General features: G+C 47.3%; 1 protein-coding gene across 6 annotated transcripts in view; it reads right to left on the reverse strand.

Moving 5' to 3' along the window:
* ATP6V1C2 (ATPase H+ transporting V1 subunit C2) overlaps positions 1-22,972 on the reverse strand; it is a 58,306-nt gene that overhangs the window by 23,553 nt on the left and 11,781 nt on the right. For 3 of the 6 annotated variants that reach the window (XR_004273716.1, XM_032294130.1, XM_032294132.1), the window contains exons 4-5: positions 5,941-6,026; positions 3,242-3,271 (exon numbers count right to left, since the gene is read on the reverse strand). The exons of 1 other annotated variant lie outside the window; for it this stretch is intronic. Coding sequence is in view for 4 of the 5 variants with exons in the window: in XM_032294130.1 (XP_032150021.1) it covers positions 3,242-3,271; positions 5,941-6,026 (116 nt within the window). In the remaining variant the exon portion in view is untranslated. The remainder of the gene's footprint in view (positions 1-3,241; positions 3,272-5,940; positions 6,027-22,972) is intronic. 2 more of the 6 variants (XM_032294133.1, XM_032294131.1) reach the window with 1 other exon arrangement.

Consider the following 22,972-nt stretch of genomic DNA (forward strand, 5'->3'; position numbering starts at 1 on the left):
CCGCCTCGGCCTCCCAAAGTGCTGGGATTACAGGCTTGAGCCACCGCACCCGGCTTTTGTTTGTTTTTTTGAGATGGATCTCATTCTGCCACCCAGGCTGGCGTGCAGTGGCACGATCTCGGCTCACTGCAACCTCTGCCTCCTGGGTTCAAGAGATTCTCCTGCCTTGGCCTCCTGAGTAGCTGGGATGACAGGCACACATTAGCACACCTGGCTAATTTTTGTATTTTTAGCAGAGGCGGGATTTCACCATGTTGGCCAGGCTGGTCTCAAACTGCTGACCTCAGGTGATCTGCCCACCTCCCAAAGTGCTGGACTACAGGAATGAGCCACCATGCCCAGCTAATTTTTGTATTTTTAGTAGAGATGGGGTTTCACCATGTTGACCAGGATGGTCTCAATCTCTTGACCTCATGATCCACCCGCCTTGGCCTCCCAAAGTGCTGGGATTATAGGCATAAGCCACTGCACCTGGCCCAAATATTGCTTTTTAAAATAAGATTTATATAGTTTTGGAAAAAGAAAAAAAAGTAAAAAAAAAAGAAAAAAAATACTGCTTGTCTTTATTTTTCTGATTTCCCACAAGCCAATGAAAACTTGCTGAGAGGTATTTGGGAGCCGGTAAAACAGTGGTAGGAACGACGGCTTTCGAACCAGCAAGGCCCACATTTAATGTCACTTCCGACTCTTGCTGGCTCTGTGACCTGATAAGCTCCTTAACCTCTCTAAGCAAAGTGACCCAGAATTATTGTGAAATAATATAGGAGTCTCCTTTGACTAAATGTCTCTAGTTGACAGATTGAGACCTCACCTTGGCAGAATGAGCCTGACACACCCAAAGTGCTGGGATTACAGGCGTGAACGCAGCCCCTCCGGCCTTCTGTACTCACAGGATCGCAGCCTGCTCTCTGCTGCTTGGAACACACAGGCCTGGCCTCCCCTGCCTGGGCTGCAGTCACTCAAGCCTGGACCTCAGAGGGGGTGATGGGGACCTGGGCTGAGGGCCCGTGAGGTCAGACCATGACCCAGGTAGGCTCACTCCACATCAAAATATGCTGCGCACAGGCTGACAGCTCTTGAGCAATAATGATCTTGTCTGAGAACAAAAATGAGGCCTGCCCATACTGCAGGCAACAGTATGAGGGACTGTGACCACCCTGGTTACCGCCCATCACCTAGCAAGCCAGACAAGCCTCAAGGGTTTCTGTCTTCTGTGGGCATTCCAGGGCCCAGGCCAGGCAAGGTGTGTTTACCAGCCTGGCTGCTATTGAAGCTGTCTGTGTCCTTCCCTGCTCCCAACTCAGCTAGAGGCAAGGGACAAGCAGAAACAACAGGTGCCCAGGCGAAGCCAAGAGCCTGTGAAGCCGTTCAGTCCATCTACAGGTGAGAAAGGAAAACCCAGAAGTGACTTGTGGACCAGGTCTGACCGGCTGCTGGCAGTGGTGCCCTAAACACCCCTGGAGGAGACAGGATTAAAATGCAAGAGTGCGTGCCTCTCGCTCATACGGGTACCCTGCAGAGGAGAAAGATTTCCTCATTCAGGTAATACTGGGAAAGCCCAAGTCAAACGCAGTTTAAAAGGTCTCCCTGGCCTGGTTTAGAGTCCATGCTGTATTGTTGTTTTGTTTTGTTTTGTCTTATTTTTGAGATGGAGTTTCGCCCTTGTTTCTTGTTGCCCAGGCTGGAGTGTAGTGGTGTCATCTTGGCTCACTGCAAGCTCTGCCTCCTGAGTTTAAGTGATTCTTCCGCCTCAGCCTCCTGAGTAGTTGGGGATGACAAGTGTGCATCACCATGCCTCGCTAATTTTGTGTTTTTAGTAGAGATGGGGCTTCACCACATTAGCCAGGCTGGTCTCGAACTCCTGACCTTATGATCTGCCCGCCTCGGCCTCCCGAAGTGTTGGGATTACAGGTGTGAGCCACCATGCCTGGCCTTTATTATTTTTTTTTAAGAGACAAGATCTTGCTATGTTGTCCAGGCTGGAGTGTAGTGCCTATTCACAGGCACGACCACAGTGCACTACGGCCTCGAACTCCTGGCCCCAGGTAATCCTCCCACCTCAGCCTCCCTACAGCCTCCAGGCTTCAGAATGTGCTTTACCAGCTCTAGTCTTGGGAAGCTGAGACCCAACTCACAGGATGCGCAGAGGTCATAAAGCCCATTCAACAAACCAAGCTGAATTTTCTCTTCCTGAGAAGAGAGGCCACTGCTAGCGCCATCAGGACTGGGGATGGATACTGCATAGCAATTACATCTAACTTACGGTACATTAATTTTGCATAAAATATAAGCATTTCGATCACTATTTTCATGTAAGCTTAAGTTCCTCTGTTGTTCATGTAGAAAAGTAGCTCTCTACCTGAAGTCAGCCTTTCAGTCCTGGCCCTAGAAATGGCCTCCTGGAAAATCAGACCCATTTGGTTAACTTGACAAGGAGATTTTTTCTTAGCATCAGCAAAAAATCTCAGTGTGACAGACAGACTGCATTTGGGAAGGCATTTGGTAACTGCCAATCTCTAAAGGTTTTTATTTAACCTAAAATGATTTGCTATTTTTCTTTTTTTTTTTTTCTTAAGAGGCGGCGTTTCACCATGTTGGCCAGGCTGGTCTCAAACTCCTGACCTCAGGTGATCCGCCCGCCTTGGCCTCCCACAGTGCTGAGATTACAGGTGTGAGCCACCACGCCCGGCCTCATGATTTGCTATTTTTAATTCCACCAGTTTGAGTGGGCTGGAGAAAATCCAAAGCAAATGGCTCCCTCTAACATTCACACAAGGAAAGACCTGTTTGAGCACCAGGACCACCCCGGGAGTTTCCTTGTGTGTCTGAGCCCCAATCAAGGCCACACAAAGCGAAGCCTGGAGTGTAAGCTTCCAGTGTCCATAAAGCAGACAGCCTCAAAGAGCAGACAGTCGGGACACCGAATCAACATCGAAGCAAGAAGCAGACCACACACAGAAAGAGATGGGAGCTCACCTTGACCTTCGCAAGGTCAAAGCGTTCCCAGCTTCCAGGTGGCATGCAGCCTGCTCAGGAGGGGCCGGGATAGCAGGACAGAGGGGAGGGGATGAGACAGTGGCTCTCTGTGTCATGTGGATATCATGACCAAGTTACGAGGTTGTTACTTGAGAAATCGTCGTAACCTGATCGCTGTACCCCTACAGCCAGACCGAGATTCCACCTCCCCGGGACATGCGGGCGTCACACCAAGCACAGACACAGCAAACAATGCATAACCTACTCTTTAAACATTTCATCTTTTCTTTCAGGCCTGCAATATAATAAGGTGGAGTTATTAAACCACATAGACACACAAAGCCAAGAGGGTAGGAACATTTTCATTTGTCAACTTAACCAAATAAAAAGCCTCCTCGGCCGGCTGCAGTGGCTCACACCTGTAATCCCAGCACCCAAGGAGGCTGAGATGGGTGGATCCCCTGAGGTCAGGGGTTTGAGAACAGCCTGAACAACATGGTGAAACCCTGTCTCTACTAAAAATACAAAAAATTAGCTGGGCGTGGTGCTGGATGCCTGTAATTCCAGCTACTTGGGAAGCTGAGGCAGGAGAATCTCTTGAACCCAGGAGACGGAGGTTGCAGTGAACTGAGATCGCCCCATTGCACTCCAGCCTGGGCAACAAGAGTGAAACCCCATCTTGAAAAAAAAAAAGTCTCCTCATGTTTTCAGGAGGGAAAAATATGAATATATGTTATATTTATAACAAATGATATAAATGTTATGATAAATATGTAGTATATACGGTCATGGATTGCTTCATGACAGGGACACATTCTAAGAAATGTGTCATGAGGTGATTTTTGTCATTGTGTGAACATCACAGAGGGCACTTACAAAAACCTAGGTGCTCTAGCCTCCTACACACCGAGGCTATCTGGCAGAAGCTACTGCTCCTGGGCGGCACACCTGCAGAGCACGTGACTGTGCTGGACCCTGCGGCACTGACACACGGTCAGTATTTGCATACCTAAATATTTCTAAACATGGAAAAGTTACAGTCAAAATACAGTATTATCTATTGTTGTTTTTTGTTCGTTTGAGACAGAGTGTCACTCTGTCACCAAGGCTGGAGTACAATGGTGCAATCTTGGCTCACTGCCACCTCTGCCTCCTGAGTTCAAGCAATTCTCCTGCCTCAGCCTCCCAAGTAACTGAAATTACAGGTGTGCACCACTACACCCAGCTAATTTTTTTTTGTATTTTTAGTAGAGATAGGGTTTCACCATGTTGGCCAGGCTGGTCTTGAACTTCTAACCTCAGGCGATCCATCCCCCTCAGCTCCCCAAAGTGCTGGGATTACAGGCGTGAGCCACCACACTGGCCCAGTATTATATTCTTATTTTCAATATATATATGCATAGAATCACGTAAGTGTAATTATCTCTACAGATATTCAAACATTTCATTCCCTTTTCTTTTCTTTTTTTGAGATGGTATCTCACGCTGTCACCAGGCTGGAGTGCAATGGCATGATCTTGGCTCACTGCAACTTCCGACTCCCTGGTTCAAGCAATTCTCCTGCCTCAGCGTCCTGAGTAACTGGGACTACAGGCATGCACCACCACACCCAGTTAATTTTTGTATTTTTAATAGAGACGAAGTTTCACCATGTTGGCCAGGATGGTCTCAATCTCCTGACCTTGTGATCTGCTATCTTGGCCTCCCAAAGTGCTGGAGCCATCTCACCCAGGCAACATTTCATTCTAAAGTTTCCAAAGTCTCAAAGGTTCGTCTTGCACATTTTAAATGCACTGAAATAGTACGCACACAGTTAATGGGCCAAAACATCATTGGAATCTAAAGGCTGGTCCTATCAGCTCACGGGAGGCCCACATTCTCAGCGTGACGCCATGCAGGGAGCCTTCAGGGTACGGCCTCTGTTCTTATTGACCTGATGGCAGCTGAAGACTGGCTGGAGGCCTTCCTCAGCACACGAAGGCATTTTTCACACCTCTTTGGGGGAAAGGGGTAAATCAGAGGGGGTGAGGAGAGGAGGGCAGAACTACCCAGATGGGGAGAGCGGTGACTCTGGAGAGGGCGGAGGGCAAACAGTAGGAGCCCCGCTGAGCTCCCTGGACCCCATGTTCATCTCCAACGCACTGAGGAGTTCAGCAGCGGGCTAGAGTAGAGGCAGGACTGCAGAGCCAGTAACTGATGAAGGGGCGCAGCTCCCAAACCTAGCTGTGCAGATGAGCTAAAGTGGTGCACCAGCCAGGAACAGTGGCTCACACCTGGAATCCCAGCACATTGGGAGGCCAAGGCAGGAGGATCCCTTGAGCCCAGGAGTTCAAGACCAGCCTGGGCAACATAGTGAGATGCTGTCTCTACAAAAAATAAAAAATATTAGCCAGGAGTGGTGGTGAGTGAGAGTCTGAGGTGGGAGGACCACTTGAGCCTGGGAGGTTGAGGGTGCAGTGAGCTATGATCACATCGCTGCACTCCAGCCTGGGCAAGACCATGTCTCAGAAAATAATAATAATTGGCCGGGTTCAGTGGCTCACGCCTGTAATCCCAGCACTTTGAGAGGCTAAGGCAGACGGGTTGCCTGAGCTCAGGAGTTTGAGACCAGCCTGGGAAACACGGTGAGACCCTGTCTCCACTAAAATACAAAAATTAGCCAGGCAGGACAGTGTGTGGCTGCAGTCCCAGCTACTCAAGAGGCTGAGGCAGGAGAATGGCTTGAACCCAGGAGGCAGAGGGTGCAGTGAGCCGAGATTGCGCCACCGCACTCCAGCCTGGGGGACAGAGTGAGACTCTGTCTCAAAAAAAAAGTGAGTACAGAGCTCTGCCCAATGTGTCAACCCAGAGCATCCACTGAGGCCTGGGTCAACTCAGTGATTACTGTGTGGCCACAACCAAGGCGACTCTGTCTTGGACAGAGCCAGGAGATCGCACTCCACATCAGAGGGCCACCCCACCTACCTCCATTTGCCAGGAGGTGTTCCTGTGCCTTCCCCTTCGAGTCCTCCATGACTTCCACCACGCTCTGAGCCATTCTTCTTATGAGGCTTTGCAGAGAGAAGAAAAAGAACCAGTTAGAATAGGAAGCTGTCCTCAAAATACTGTCACAAGCTGCTGGCAGGAAAAGTAGACGGTGACCCCCTTCAGGGGAATACTTTGGCAAGATGTAGGAAGAGGGTTAAAATGCTAATAGCCTTTGAACCAGTAATTCCACTTCTGGGAAACTATCTTAAGGAAATGGGACGACAAACAGAAAAAGCTTTCTGAATAAAACCATGTTCTTCGCAGCACATTGCTGACAATAAAGAACTAGAGGCAGCTGGAAGGTTTGACAATAGGGAATTGTTTAAATGATGGTGTATCCGCTGAGGGATGGTTAGGCAACCATTGAATATAAAGCTCCACAGAACTCATACTATGGAACAGGGCGTGTACTATAATGTTGGAAAACACCAAAGTACACAATCCTACAGGAAGCATGGGCACTGGCTCCAGCTTCATGGACATGTTTCTCCTGCCTTACGTGTTTTCCAATTGTAACCTGGCATTGTTTACATAATTAGAAAATTAAAACTTTTTTCTCTGAAAAACACACTGAAGGCTTCAAAAAGTACAGCCTTTGAAGTAAAAGGGCTCAAATTGGCCACAACTCTGCCAATTACCAAATGTAGAATTTTAGCCTTTTTTTTTTTTTTTTTTTTGGAGACAGTGTCTTGCTCTGTAACCCAGGCTAGAGGGTAGTGGCGCAATTTCGAGTCACTGCAACCTCTGTCTCCTGGATTCAAGTGATTCTCCTTCCTCAGCCTCCCAAATATCTGGGATTACAGACATGCACCACCATGCCTGGCTAATTTTTATATTTTTAGTGGAGACAGGATTTCGCCATGTTAACCAAGCTGGTCTCGAACTCCTGACCTCAAGTGATCCATCTGCCTCGGCCTCCCAAAGTGCTAGGATTAGGTGTGAGCCACTGCACCCTGCCAATTTTAGCCAAATTGATGTAATTTCTTTGAGCCTCAGTTCTCTTACCTATAAAATGTGGATGATACTCATTTTACAGGATGATTATTAATATTATATTAATAACCTATCATCTCATAGCAAGGAGAGTCTGCTCCAGGAGGCTGGGCAATTAGAACTCCAGTTGGAAAACAAGTCAAACTAGGATCAAAGTCTGAAAGTTACCAGGATCCAAAGCGTTGCCTCAGGCTCTCTCTCCACATTCTCCCCACCCTCAGGAGGGAGGTGGTGTTTGCGGGAAGGACGGCCTCAAGTCACTGAATCCTACATGGAATACAAGGTCTACCACTGCTGCACACACTGGCCGCTCAGACCGGAGCCCGGAGGCCTGGGGCCAACAGAGAAAGCAGAGGCAAGGACACAGGAGGCCCTGATAAAAGCAAAGGAGGGAGGGACAGAGGTAGCACCTGGCCTTCCTGACTTCCAAAGCCATGTGGTCCTGGTCAAAAATGGAAAAATACAAGTAGTGAACAAAAATTGAACAACCATACTCCCCAACCCAAGAGGAAACACTTTGCATCCTGGCATATTTCCGAAGGTTTAACACTTGCGTGGTTTGTGTGAGTTAAAGTTTATTTTATTTTATTTTATTTTATTTTATTTTATTTTTTTGAGACAGAAGAGTCTCCCTCTCTGTCTCCAGACTGGAGTACAGTGGTGCAGTCTCAGCTCACTGCAACCTCCGACTCCTGGGTTCAAGGGATTCTCCTCCCTCAGCCTCCTGAGCAGCTAGGACTACAGGTGCATGCCACCATGCCCAGCTAATTTTTTGTATTTTTAGTAGAGATGAGGTTTCACTGTGTTAGCCAGGGTGGTCTCAATCTCCTGACCTCGTGATCCGCCCACCTTGGCCTCCCAAAGTTCTGGGATTACAGGAGTGAGCCACCGCGTCTGGCCAGGTCTTTCTTTATTTTTTTATTTATTTATTTTTTTTTTTGAAGCAGGATCTCACTCTGTCACCCAGGTAGGATGGGAATACAGTGGTATGATCATGGCTCATTGCAGCTTCAACCTCCTGGACTCAAGTGATCCTCCATTTCATTTTTAAATTTTTTGGTAGAGATGAGGTCTCACTATATTGCCCAGGCTGGTCTTGAACTCTTGGGCTGAAGTGATCCTCAGGCCTCAGCCTCCCAAAGTGCTGGGATTACAGGCATGAGCCACTGCACCCAGCCAGCCAGAGTTAAGGTCTTCTTTTCATATCACTTATTTAATGGAGTCGATGAAGTATCGAACATTCTATAATCATTGTCTCATTTAATCCTCACAAAAATTCCCAAAAGTTGGATATTATCTCTTTGTACAGATGGAGAAACTGAGGCCCAGAGAAGTAATTTGCCCCACCCCTCCCAACAATCCAGTCTGTATGTGGACTCCAAAAGCGGGGCTCTCAGCCACCAGGACACACTGCTCTCTTTACCATCACTGTGGCCCATCCTGGACAGTATGATGGCATTTCTTAGCACAGTAGTTAATAGCATCTTACTGGCCATTACCTTGGATAGGTTACCTAGCTCATCTGTTTCGTCTATAAAATGTTTTCAATTTTTTACTGTTTTCAGCTGTAAAATGGGGATGATACTCTTTATCTCACAGGGTTCTTCATGGAGTTTGGTGCCCAATACCATTGTAAGGTATCAGGAGTCTGCGAAAGACATCTTGAGGTATGCTCTAGGCAACCTGGGTGGACTGTTTTGGGTTCTCTGTCCTGTGACTCCTATGTAGATTTGGCAGGAGATCAGAGGGAGGGAGAGTCTGGTCCCCTCCCATTCCAGCGACCTCAGTCCTCTCCTCCCTGCCAGCCTAGGGGTTGTGACAATGTCTCTCCACCAGCCTGGGATCCTGCCTGGTCACTGTGATTCTCCTACAGTGCACACATAACTCTATCTCCCTATAAGGGGCCCCTCCTCAAATTATCCTAACGCAAATGCATCTTCTGTTGGGAACCCTGACTCCACAGATTCATTCATTCGTTCATTTAGCAAATTTCATACATCAAACAACTACTATGTGCCAAGCACTGTTCCAAAATGTTATGGAGAAAAAAAAAGTCCCTGCCCTTTCGGAGCTCCTATTTCAATGCTGCCAATGATTCCTCTTTTATCCTTACCACGACACATGGAAGTTGCTGTCTCCTATCACAGCATCCCCTATAATGTTGTGAGTAGTTATCTGTTTACATAAATCCAGCACCTACCGCAGTGCCTGACTCACAGCAGCTACTCAGCAATGTCTGTTGAATGAATCAGTGAATTATGGCACCCGTACTTGCTTCTGTCCTAACAGATCTGAAAAGAGAACTCACTTGTCATGTTGCTAATGAGTGTTTAGTGCTCCTGGTCCTAGCCTCTATGAAGTTTTGTTTGCTTTGCTTTGTTTTTTGTTTCTGAGACAGAGTCTCACCCTGTTGCCCAGGCTGGAGTGCAGTGGTGCTATCTCGGCTCACTGCAACCTCCACCTTCCAAGTTCAAGCAATCCTCCCGCCTCAGCCTCCTGAGTAGCTGGACTACAGGCACCCACCACCACGCCCCATTAATTTTTGTATTTTGCGTAGAGACAGGGTTGCCCAGTCTGGTCTCGAACCCCTGACCGCAAGCAATCCACCTGCCTCGGCCTCCCAAAGTGCTAGGATTACAGGTCTGAGCCACTGCACCTGGCCTGTGAACACCTATTCACATAAAAAGAGTGCTTCCTCATTCCTTTCATTTTCTGCATAGTATTTCATTTCATGTCTGTATCATAACAAATTCTCTACTAGTGGACATTGGAGTTGTTGCCACTTTGATATGGCATTACAATAATACATACGTTTTTGCCCGTTTGTACAGGTATATATAAAAAATAAGTTGCCTGAATCAGAAAGCTGAACTTTGTTAATAAATTTTTAAAAAGAAAAATAAATTTAAAAAGAAAAATTAAGTTTCTAAGAAAGCAACTTCTGGAATAAAGATTATGAACATTTACAGTTTTAACAAGCAGGGCTAAACTACCCCACACATGTACAAAGTCAATGTACACTCACGCCCCAGCGTATGAGACTGCCTGCTTCCCTAAACCCTTGCCAACATAGGTATTATGAATCTTTTTAATCTCTGCCAATCTGATATCTGAAAAATTATATCACATTGTTGCTTTGATTTGCATTTCTTTGATCATCAGTGAGGCTAGACGTCCTTTCTCATGTTTGACTCTATAAAAGGCTTTTTTCTTCTTCTGTAACTAGCGCGTTCATATATTTTGCCAGTTTTTTACTGGCTTGTTCGTTTAAAAAAAAAAAATTTTTGTAGGGCCAGGGTCTTGCTATGTTGCCCAGGCTGGTCTTGAACTCCTGGCCTCAAGCAATTCTCCTGCCTCAGCTTCTCAAAGTGCTGGGATTACAGGCATGAGCCACCACGCCTAGCCTCTTTTAAAACTTTTTATTTACTGATATATATAAAATTTTAGGTGTTTTGAAGACTGTACTCTTGAGACAATGTTTTGAGCTAGGTGACATCCCCATTTTAGAGATGAAAAAGAATTAAGACTTACAGAGCTAAAGGTTACCCTACACAGTAAGCTAGTGTCGAAGCAGAAATTGATAACAAATCATAAATCTACACTACTCCAAGGCCCATGGAGATTTGCTCTTCCATGCTGGTCCAAAGTAAACTCTGACCTTAGGCCATCCACCCGCCTCAGGATCCCAAACTGCTGAACTTTGTTAAAAAATAAACAAATTTTGCCGGACGCGGTGCCTCAAGCCTGTAATCCCAGCACTTTGGGAGGCCGAGGCGGGTAGATCGCGAGGTCAAGAGATCGAGACCATCCTGGTCAACACGGTGAAACCCCGTCTCTACTAAAACTACAAAAAATTAGCTGGGCATGGTGGTGCGTGCCTGTAATCCCAGCTACTCAGGAGGCTGAGGCAGGAGAATTGCCTGAACCCAGGAGGCAGAGGTTGCGGTGAGCCGAGATTGCGCCATTGCACTCCAGCCTGGGTAACAAGAGCAAAACTCCGTCCCAAAAATAAATAAATAAATAAATAAATAAATTTTTAAAAAGAAAAATAAATTTAAAAAGAAAAAATAACTTTCTAAGAAAGCAATTTCTGTAGGAAAAGGCTAGGTGCAGTGGCTCACACAGCTTTATGTAAAATACCAGAAAAAAATTTATATTAACCCATAAAAGATAGACAAACTATACTTTTAATGAAAAAAGCAATTGTAAACAATATAGAAAGACCTTGACTGGGATGCTTGATCCTGGTCAACATCATTGGGACATCCATGGGACACTGCTGCTGTCATCACGGATGAATGATATTTGTCAAAACTCACCAGCCTGTTCACTTAAGATGTGTACCTTTCACTGTATGTATCTTTTACCTTGTTAAAACAAACAAACAAAAAATGTTTTTTTAAGCAGACACCGCCTTAGTCAAGTGACCACAGTTAGCATCATACGCATGGAAAAGACCATGCGGTCAGGAGTTCCAGACCAGCCTGGCCATCATGGCGAAACCCCGTCTCTACTAAAAATACAAAAATTAGCTGGGCATGCTGGCTGGCGCCTGTAATCCCAGCTACTTGGGAGGAGAAGGCAAGACAATCACTTGAACCTGGGAGGCAGAGGTTGCAGTGAGCAGAGATTGGGTCACTCCACTCCAGCATGAATGACAGAGGGAGACTCTGTCTCAAAAAAAAAAAAGAAGAAAAAAAAGGAAATAAAAGAAACTGAAAATAAAATAGGAAATCATAATAAATAACTAATAAAAATAAATAAACCTAGCAGCATTATTAACCATAGCCAAGGCCGGCCGGGCACGATGGCCCACGCCTGTAATTCCAGCACTTAGGGAGGCCAAGGTAGGTGGATCACAAGGTCAGGAGATCGAGACCACCCTAGCTAACACAGTGAAGCCCTGTCTCTACTAAAAACACAATAAATTAGCCTGGCATGGTGGCACACACCTGTGGTCCCAGCTACTCAGGAGGCTGAGGCAGGAGAATCCCTTGTACCTGGGAAGCAAAGGTTGCAGTGAGTGGAGACAGTGCCACTGCACTCCAGCCCGGGTGACAGAGTGAGGCTTCATCTCAAAAAAAAGAAAAAGAAAAAGAAAACAATAGCTAAGTCCAGTCTCAGTAGCTTACACCTGTAATCCCAACACTTTGGGAGGCAGAGGCGGGTGGATCAAGAGGTCAAGAGATCGAGACCAGCCTGGCCAACATGGTAAAACCCTGTCTCTACTAAGAATACAAAAATTAGCTGGGCATGGTGGTGCACACCTGTAGTTCCAGCTACTTGGGAGGCTGAGGCAGGAGAGTCACTTAAACCTGGGAGGTTGAGGTTGCCAAGATCATGACACTGCTCTCCAGCCTGGGCAACAGAATGAAACTTTGTCTCAAAAACAAAAAACATACAGCCAAAAGATGGGAGCAACCCAAGCATCCATCAGTGGCTGAGTGGATACATAGAACGTGGTGTGTCCATACAGTGCAATACTATTCAGCCTTAAAAGGAAGGAAATTCTGGCCAGGTGCAGCGGCTCACACCTGTAATCCCAGCACTTTGGGAGGCTGAGGCAGGTGGATCATGATTTCAGGAGTTCAAGACCAGACTGTCCAACATGATGAAACCTCATCTCTGCTAAAAAATAAAAATTAACTGGACATGGTGGCTCGTGCCTGTAATCCCAGCTACTTGGGAGGCTGAGGTAAGAGAATTGCTTGAACAGGGACCCAGGAGGTGGAGGAAGCAGTGAGCCGAGATCGTGCCTCTGCACTCCAGCCTGGGCTACAGGGAAAGACTCCTTCTCAAAAAAAAAGGAAGGAAATTTTGACACATGCTATAAGACGTGGAAGTCATTATGCTAAGTAAAATGAGCCAGCCAGAAAAGGTCAAACACTATATGATTTCACTCATAGGTGGTTCCTAAAATAGTCAAATTCATACAGATGGAAAATAGAAAGGTAGTTGCCAGGGCCTGGGGGAGGAGGAAATGAGGCATCATTGTCTAATGAATACAGTTTCAGTTCTGCAAGATGGAAACAGTCCTGTGGGTGGAGGGTGGTGATGGCTGTGCAGCAGTGTGAACATACTTAATGCCACTGAGCTGTACACTCAAAAATGGTTGGCTGGGCGCGGTGGCTCACGCCTGTAATTCCTGCACTTTGGGAGGGCGAGAGGGATGGATCACCTGAGGTCAGGAGTTCAAGACCAGCCTGGCCAGCATGGTGAAATCCTGTCTCTCCTAAAAATATGAAAAACTAGCCAGGCGTGGTAGCGGTCGCCCAGGTGCTTGGGAGGCTGAGACAGGAGAATCGCTTGAACCCGGGAGGTGGAGGTTGAAAGAAGCCAAGATTGCGCCACTGTACTCCAGCCTGGGCAACAAGAATGAAACTTTGTCTCAGGAAAGAAAAAAAAAAAAGGGCATTAAATAGTAAGAAATGCTGAAAACACATTTTAGGCCAGGCGCGGTTGCTCATGCCTGTAATCCTAGCACTTTGGGAGGCCAAGGCGGGAGGATCACGAGGTTAGGAGTTTGAGATCAGCCTGACCACTATGGTGAAACCCTGTCTCTACTAAAAATACAAAAAAAAAAAAAAAAAAAAAAAATCAGCCAGGCATGGTGGCAGGCGCCTGTAATCCCAGCTACTCAGGAGGCTGAGGCAGGAGAATCACTTGAACCTGGGAGGCGGAGGTTGCAGTGAGCCGAGATAGCGTCACTGCACTCTAGCCTGGGCGACAGAGCAAGACTTGATCTCAAAAAAAAAAGAAAGAAAAGAAAAGAAAATACATTTTAAATATGTAATAGACACATGTTCTTAAAAATCAAGCATGGTGACAATTATTATAAGAGTGAGACCCATTTATGTAGTTCAAGAGTCAGATACTAGAATTTTCCCAAGTTAAACATCTGCAGCATTAAAGGTGAGGATTCCTGCTCAAATGCTCATCTATGTGTTTACAGAACATCAACAAAGAACCCATGAGCGTGAGAAAGAAAGCTCAACCTCACTTGCACGGGAATATCATTTACACCAGTTAGTTCAGGGTATTAAGAAAGCTCATAATACAGCATGGGCAGTCCTTGGAGAAACAGGAACATCCGTGCCCTGTTGATACGTGGTATTGACTGCTACGGCCTTACTAGAGAGTCATTGTAGAGTATTTATCTAACATGTGGAGGCAAGGGTTGGTTCTGGTGAAAACTGGAAAACCTCCTAAGCAAATTCTAAAAAAGCTGTATTTTTTTTTTTTTTTTTTTTGAGCTAGGGTCTCACCCAGGCTGCAGTACAATGGCGTTACGGGCTCACTGCAGCCTCACACTCCTGTGCTCAAGGGATCCTCCCACCTTAGCCTCCCAGGTAGCTGAGACTACAGGCACATGCTGGATAATTTTTTTTTTTTTTTCTCCAGATGGAATCGCTCTCTCAGGCTAAAGTACAGTGGTGCAATCTTGGCTCACTGCAACCTCCGCCTCCTGGGTTCCAGCTATTCTCCTGCCTCAGCCTCCTGAGTAGCTGGGATTACAGGCACACATCACCATGCCCAGCTAATTTTTGTATTTTTAGTAGAGACGGGGTTTCACCATGTTGGGCAGGCTGGTGTTGAGCTCCTGACCTCAAGTGATCCACCTGCCTCGGCTTCCCAAAGTGCTGGGGTTACAGGTGTGAGCCACTGCGCCCAGTCTAATTTATTATGATGATGATGATTACTTGTACAGACAGGGTGTCCCTATGGTGCCTAAGCTAGTTTCCAACTCCTGGGCTCAAGCCACGCTTCCGCCTCGGCCTCCCAGAGTGCTGGGATTGCAGATGTGAGCCACTGAACTTCTAGAAATGTGTTCTTCTGCTATATTGGCTCATGTGCTACAAAGACCATATTTTGTTGCAGAATGGTTTGCAATTACAAAAGGCAGAAGCCATTTCAATGTTCATCAACAGGGGGCCCATCTGATACAATGGAGCACAAGAAGTCTCTAAAAAAACAATGAGATCAGGTGTGGTGGCTCACACCTATAATCCCAAACCTTTGGGAGGCCAAGACAGGAGGATCACTTGAGCCCAGGAGTTCCAGATCAGCTTCAGCAATATAGTGAGACCCTGTATCTAAAAAAAAAAAAAATTGGCCAGGCGCGGTGGCTCAAACCTGTAATTCAGCACCTTGGGAGGCTGAGGCGGGAGGATCATGAGGTCAAGAGATGAAGACAATCCTGGCCAACATGGTGAAACCCCATCTCTACTAAAAATACAAAAATTAGCTGGGCATGGTGGCACATGCCTGTAGTCCCAGCTACTCAGGAGGCTGAGGCAGGAGAATTGCTTGAACCCAGGAGGTGGAGGTTGCAGTGAGCCAAGATCACGCCACTGCACTCCAGCCTGGGTGCACTCCAGAACGAGACCTCGTCTCTAAAAAAAAAACAAAACAGACACTGTGTCTCCAGGGGTTCTGCCTGGCAAACTACACAGGCCGCTCCCTTCTTTATAGAAAGAAGGGTTGTTGGGCCTCCCACCTTCAGCTCTCACTCTGAGGAGGAGTGGACATAGCTTCCGAGGATCCTGAGGGCCAGTCTATGCAACACCAAAGAGAAGGCTTTCCACCTCCCTGGATTTTCTGGAAAATTTTGGCAAACACAGGATAGAGTTGTTTGGTTGTCAGAAATTACCCAGAAAGGCCAGCGCAGTGGCTCATGCCTGTAATCCAGCCCTTTGGGAGGCTGAGGTGGGCGGATCACCTGAGGTCAGGAGATGGAGACCATCCTGGCCAACATGGGGAAACCCCATCTCTACCAAAAATACAAAATTAGCTGGGCATGGTGGTACGTGCCTGTAATCCTAGCTACTTGGGAGGCTGAGGCAGGAGAACAGCTTGAGCCCAGGAGGCAGAGGTTGCAGAGAGCCGAGATCATGCCACTGCACTGCAGCCTGAGCAGCACAGTGAGACTCCATCTCAAAAAAGGAAGAAAGAAATTACCCAGATGCCTGGGAGGAATGCAACCAGGTTACAGGGCAGGGTTGGATGAGTTTCCAGGATTTTGAAGCAAAAATAATAATCCCTTGCATCTGAGAGCTTCTCTCCATCCTCACAAAAGTGCTAAGGATTTATATCTGAATCCTCCACACACAAAGCCAAGGCCCCTAGAACTGAGGGAACACTGAGGGAAGGGAGTGCACAGAGGCCCAGAAGGTTGCCCCAGGTCACTTCACTGGTGGCCACAAAGTCAGCTGGTCCCGACCCCCAACCTGCCCCTAAGGCCATTCCGTGAAAGCAGGTGTTAGCACGCCCGCCCTGGATAACCCCAAACCCCAGGCCTGCCAGTGCCCAGTCACTGTCAGGGTGCCTCAATGAGAGGGGCTACCAGGCCCAGCCTCTCTCCTGCAGCCACACAGGGCGGCCACACCTGAGAGGGGAGGCCCAGAAGCTTCCAGGGTGAGCCTGTTGTCTCCCCTGGTGACTGAGCCCCTGGGCACCTCACCCCATCCTTTGTCTCTCTGCTTCCTCCTCTACCAAGAGACAATGAAATCCACATGCCCTGCAGCAAAGTCACCAGGAAAATGTGACTCCACAGCAATTAAGTGACTTTCTTTTCACAAAAACAAAGATCCAGTGAGGCTTACGAGGAGGCTCCCTCTGGGGACTCTGGCCATAGACACACCATGCTTTAAATTCCAACTTGCCTTCTCAGAAACTAGAAGTTTAAATAACGACCTGATCTTTAGGTCTTTGGAGGGACTCCCCGCCACATATAGTTTGTAGAAGCCACCCAGCAGTTACTCATGTCACTAAGAACAGAATTCTCTGGTGGTGCACGCCTGTAATCCCAGCTACTCGGGAGGCTGAGGTGGGAGAATCGCTTGAACCCCGGGGGCGGAGGTTGCGGTGAGCCAAGATCATGCCATTGAACTCCAGCCTGGGTAGCAAGAGCAAAATTCAGTCTCAAATAAAAAAAAAAAAAGAGAGGGGGGGGGGGGGTTAGGAAAAAAAAAAAAAAAAAAAAAAACAGAATTCCCATTGGCCAAGCTGGCACTATAGGGCTTATAGGGCTAGATTCACCCACATGCGGTCCAGATGGTAATGCTCCACCCTCTTCAAAAAGCCAATCTCGCCGGGCGCGGTGGCTCAAGCCTGTAATCCCAGCACTTTGGGAGGCCGAGGCGGGTGGATCACGAGGTCAAGAGATCGAGACCATCGCTGGTCAACACGGTGAAACCCCGTCTCTACTAAAAATACAAAAAATAAGCTGGGCATGGTGGCGCGTGCCTGTAATCCCAGCTACTCAGGAGGCTGAGGCAGGAGAATTGCCTGAACCCAGGAGGCGGAGGTTGCGGTGAGCCGAGATCGCGCCATTGCACTCCAGCCTGGGTAACAAGAGCGAAACTCCGTCTCAAAAAAAAAAAAAAAGCCAAACTCAGCTGGGTGCAGTGCTTATGCCTATAATCCCAGCAGTTTGAAAGGCAGAGGCGGGCAGATCACCTGAGGTCGGGAGTTCAAGACCAGCCTGGCCGACATGGAGAAACGCTGTCTCTACTAAAAATAGAAAAATTAACCAGGCATGGTGGTACACATCTATGATCCCAGCTACTTGGGAAGCTGAAGCAGGAAGGAGAAGGCTGCAGTGAGCTGAGACAGTGCCACTGCACTCCAGACTGGGTAATGGAGTGAGACTCCAGAGACTCCATCTCAAAAAATAAAAAAGTGTGGTCCTTGGAGGAACAGGCAATGAGGACCTGAACTCAGCTCCCAGAGAAGTGTTGCCGAAGTCCCCTGAGGTCTACAGTCTTTTAGGAATCACGGGGCGACCCTCCCCCCCCAAACATGTGGGATAGAAAAAAACATCACACATTGAAGTTCTGGAGACTTTGCCAAAAAGTCAATCCATGAGCGCTCAGCCACCAAGAACAATTGCAGTTCCCACGCTGGCGGAGCAGAGCTCCAGCACACACGGTGCGAAGGGCTTCCCCTGGGGTTGTGCAGCCTGCCGCCCAGCCCAGGGGACGCAGGAGCCAAGGCTGGAAACAGGCCAATTACACAAATAGGAGCACAATGGCTGATAAGCTCTTAAAAATATGTTGACTCTCACTGGAAGTCCAAGAAATGCACATTAAAATAATCACACATCATCTTGCCAGGTACATGAGCGAAGTTTCTTAAAGGCACTTAATCGAAGGGGTGTGATAAGAGGAAACTTCTTGTAACCTCATTGGAAAACAAGTTAGTATGTACAAACAGCTTTCAACATGTCTACGTCCATTATACCAGTAATTCCACTTCTGGGCATGCTACTTCTTTTTTGCTGGAGTGCAGTGGCGCCATCGCAGCTCACTGGAACCTCGGCCTCCTGGGTTTAACCAATTCACCTCGAGGGACAGGGCTGGCTGGCAGTGTGGAGAAATCTTCTGGGTGGGCGGTCTTCTGGGATTGGGACAAGAAGAAGGAGCCTGCCCTGCCAGGCTGGGTGGGTATGGGGCCTTCTAGACAGAGGACCAAGGCAGGGTGGAGCCAGGGAGGCTGGAGAGCAGTGCCCTGGCCTGACCAGCAAGGGTCTGGAAGCGAGGGTTGCAAGTACGAATTTTACATCGAAGGCACAGGAAAGCCGAGGAGGGCTTCATACAAGACAGCCATGCGATGTGGTGCTTTTATTTATTTTGTTTGTTTGTTTTTCAGACGGAGCTTCACTCTTGTTGCTCATGCTGGAGCGCCATGGCACGATCTCAGCTCACTGCAACCTCTGCCTCCTGGATTCAAACAATTCTTGGGCCTCTGCCTCCCGAGTAGCTTGGATTACAGACATGCACCACCGCACCCAGCTAATTTTTTGTATTTTTAGTAGAGACGGGATTTCTCCATGTTGGTCAGGCTGGTCTCAAACTCCCAACCTCAGGTGATCCGCAATATGGTGCTTTTAAAAAGATCACTCAGAGGGCTGCTGTGGGGTGAGTGAATGAAAGGGAAGCAGGGAGACCCCTGAGTCTGTTGCAAAACCAGAGGAACGCAATGAAGGTGGCTTGGATGGACATGCTGGGAAGTGGGTGGATACGGGACAGATTTTGGAGGTGGAGCCCATGGGACTCCATTCCACAGGTGTCTCCTGTGGAGGGTTGGACAGGGAGGTGGTGCCCAGACTGTCTGCCTGAGCACCAGGTGCTTGGGTCGCTGGATCCTTTGACTGAGATGGGAAAGAACCCGAGGCAGAAGGCTGCACAAATGGAAGCTGTGTGTTGAGAAGGATGCCAACTTTGGACATGAAGCCAGCGCAAAAAAACATCCAAAAGGGACTGTGGAAGGTTGCCCCTGAAGCTCATGAAAATAAAGAATGTCCAAATGGCTGCCACTTACCGGGCTTGTGATGAGCACCAACATGGTGTTTAATGAAAAAGGCTGTGCTGAGATCCGGGGACAACGGAGCCGCGGGTCCCTGAAGGACTGGGGCAGGGTCCAAGATAGAAATGCCATACATTAAATGTCACCTCCAAAGAATGATTTGGGTATTTCACAACATTGCCTCCAGCTGGCCCTTCTTCCCGCACGTTGTACCTAAAGTGGACAGCCAACATTCCTTCCTGCCCTGCTGGCTGGACTTCTGCTTTGATAAGAGCTGCTGGGAGTTGGGGGAAGCCTGGCAGATAACGGAGACTAGCCCAGCTGGGCGTAAACCGAACATCAAGGTTGGTGGGCCGGGGGTGGGGAGGACACAAAGCAGAGCTACTGCCACCTGTGGGACCTACAACAGAGCAAGGGCAGGGCAGGACAGGGGGTCCGGATGACCAGGTGAAGGCCCGACACTAGGCAGCTACAGTATCTAACACAAATGACTTCACTCTTCAAACAATATTCTCATCTATCAATTGGTAGCAATTACCAAAATAGAGATGTGACAAACCATCAGGCAGTGTGGAACTCAAGGCAATAAACTACACACGGAAGCACTAGAGGGTAAGAAGGGCAGCCCTTGAGGAGTTAGAACTGTCATCGACGGCCGGGCGCGCAGCTCACACCTGTAATCTCAGCATTTTGGGAGGCCGAGGCAGGATCATTTGAGGTCAGGAATTCCAGACCAGCCTGGCCAATGTGGCGAAACCCCATCTCTACTAAAAATGCAAAAAATTAGCCAGGCCTGGTGGCATGTGCCTGTAGCCCCAGCTGCTCAGAAGGCTGAGGCAGGAGAATCACTTCAACCCAGGAGGTGAAGGCTGCAGTGAGCCAAGATTGCACCACCGCATTCCAGCCTGGGTGACAGAGTGAGAGTATGTCTCCAAAACACAAACAAACAAACAAACAAACAGCCATAGACCTTTCTGCATCCCGTAAGGGCAGCAAAGCATATAAAGTATGAAAACAAGGAATAGCAAATATGACATTCAGTGATAGTGCTTCTCCAATAGACATTTATCAATGCTGTACAATGAAAACAAAAGAATGCACCCATTTTAGATGCCCATGAAACACTCCGAAAAATAGGCAATAGATTAGGTCACAAAGAAAATTCCAAATTTCTGAAGTTCAAAATAGCACCTAATTCATTTTCTTTTTTTTTTTTTTTTTTTTTTTTTTTTTTGAGACAGAGTCTCACTCTGTCGCCCAGACTGGAGTGCAGTGGAGTGATCTTGGCTCACTACTATTAGCATTACAGACCTAAATGAAAAAGATAATAAATGAACCAAGCATGTGACTTAGCATGTTTTATAGAAAAGAGCAAGAAAATAAACCCAAATAAACAGGAAGGAAAATAAAATAAATGTAGAAGTTAAACTATTAGAAATCAGAAAAAATTATAAAACTGATCAATGTATTTAAAAGTTGTTTCTCTTGGCAGGGCTGTAATCCCAGCACTTTGGGAGGCCAAAGCAGGCAGATCACCTGAGATTGGGAGTTCGAGACCAGCCTGATCCACATGGAGAAACCCTGTCTCTACTAAAGATACAAAAATTAGCCCAGCGTGGTGGCACATGTCTGTAATCCCAGCTACTTGGGAGGCTGAGGTAGGAGAATCGCTCGAACCTGGGAAGCAGGGGTTGTGGTGAGCCGAGATCATGCCATTGCACTCCAACCTGGGCAACAAGAGCAAAACTTCATCTCAAAAAAAAAAAAAAAAGTTGTTTCTCTTGAAAGCAAAATAAGTAAATCACTGGGTAGCCTAATCAAAGAAAATGTAAATACTAAAAAATGGGGGATGTGTACATGTTATATATATATTGGTAGACTCTATTCAAATAACTTGAAAGAGTTCATGAAATTGATTTTCTAGCAAAGTGCAATTTGCCAATTTACTCCTCCTCCGAAAAGAAAACCAACAGAGCAATAATACTGAAAAAGGTTGTGAATATTATTAAAGATCTATTCCTAAAAACGTGCCAGGCCCAAATATGTCATAATGGCATATTTTAAACCTTCCAGAAACAGATCAACCTTTACCATTCAAAGCAGCTGTCCTCAAAGCACAGTGGCAGGACCCGCAGCAGCAGTTCCACCTAGGAGCTCGTAGAAATGCAGGTTCTAAGGCCCCACCTCGGACCTTCTGAATCACAAACTCTGAGGGTGGAGCCCAGTGATGTATTTTCAACAAACCTTCTGGATGATTCTGATGCACACTCAAGTTTGAGAGCCATGAGTTTATGTGTTCAGCCTTTGTATGCAAAGTACGGTCTTTAGGCCAGCAACACCAGTCACTGGGGAGCTTGTAAGCAATGCCGAACCCTGGCTCCAGCCCAGCTCCACTGAGTCAGAATCTGCATTTTCTCAAGGTCTCCAGGAGGGCCTGGCACTGTGGCTCGTGCCTATAATCCTAGCACTTTGGGAGGCCATGGTTGGGGGGATCATTTGAGCCCAGGAGTTTGAGACCAGCCTGGGCAACACTGGGAGACCCCATCTCTACAAAAGAAAAAGGAAAAAAATAATTAGCCAGGCATAGTGGCACACTCCTGCAGTTTCAACTACTCAGGAAGCTGAGGCAGGAGAATGGCTTGAACCCAGGAGTTTGAGGCTGCAGTGAGCTGTGATCATGCCACTGACTCCAGCATGGGTGACAGCACAAAATCCTTTCTCAAAAAAAGAAAAGAAAAAAAAAAGATTACCAGGAGATTTGTTCACATGTCCAAATTTGAGAATCATTCTCTAGAGCTCTAGCCCAAAATTGTGTAATAGAAATATAGTTCAAGCCACATGGGTGATTAAAAAATGTCCAGGGCCAGGTGCAGTGGCTCACACCTGTAATCCCAGCACTTTAGGAGGCTGAGGCGGGCGGATTACATGAGGTCAGGAGTTTGAGACCAGCCTGGTCAACATGGTAAAACCTCCTTTCTACTAAAAATACAAAAATTAGTCGGGCCTGGTGGTGCATGCCTGTAATCCCAGCTACTTGGGAGGCTGAGGCAGGAGTACTGTTGAACCCAGGAGGCAGAGGTTGCAGTCAGCTGAGATCATGCCACTGCACTCTAGCCTGGGTGACACAGCAAGACTGTATCTCAAAAAAGTCTAGTCACCATTTTAAAAAGTAAAAACAGGTTAAATTAATTTTCATATTTTATTTAACCCAAAATGTATATATATATATATATTTCTTGTTTTCAAACAGGGTCTCACTCTGTCGCCCAGGCTGGAGTGATGTGGCTTGATCACGGCTCACTGCAGCCTTGAACACTCGGGCTCAGGGTATCCTCCCACCGCAGCCTCCTGAGTAGTGGGAAGTACAGATGTACCCGACCACACCTGGCTAATTTTTTTTATTATTTGTAGAGATGAGGTCTTGCCATTTTACCCTGGCTCAGTAAGCCATCTTTCAATGTCTGGATTTATAAATACTATTAAGCGTTTTCATAAGTAACGATGATTGATGGTACCATCTGAGAGGAGGGTGGAAAGCAAGAGGAAAAAAGCCCTTTTCTGGTTAGTTCTGCTGCTGACTCCCAGAGCTGGAAGCATCATGGAAAGCCCAGGGCATGGAGTGCCCCCCGCAGACGTAGACAGGCAGACCAGTAACTGCAAGTGGGTGGAT

This window comes from Sapajus apella, unplaced genomic scaffold (assembly GCF_009761245.1).
Source record: "Sapajus apella isolate SASKATOON/1434 unplaced genomic scaffold, GSC_monkey_1.0 scaffold31, whole genome shotgun sequence".
Lineage (NCBI taxonomy): Eukaryota > Metazoa > Chordata > Mammalia > Primates > Cebidae > Sapajus > Sapajus apella.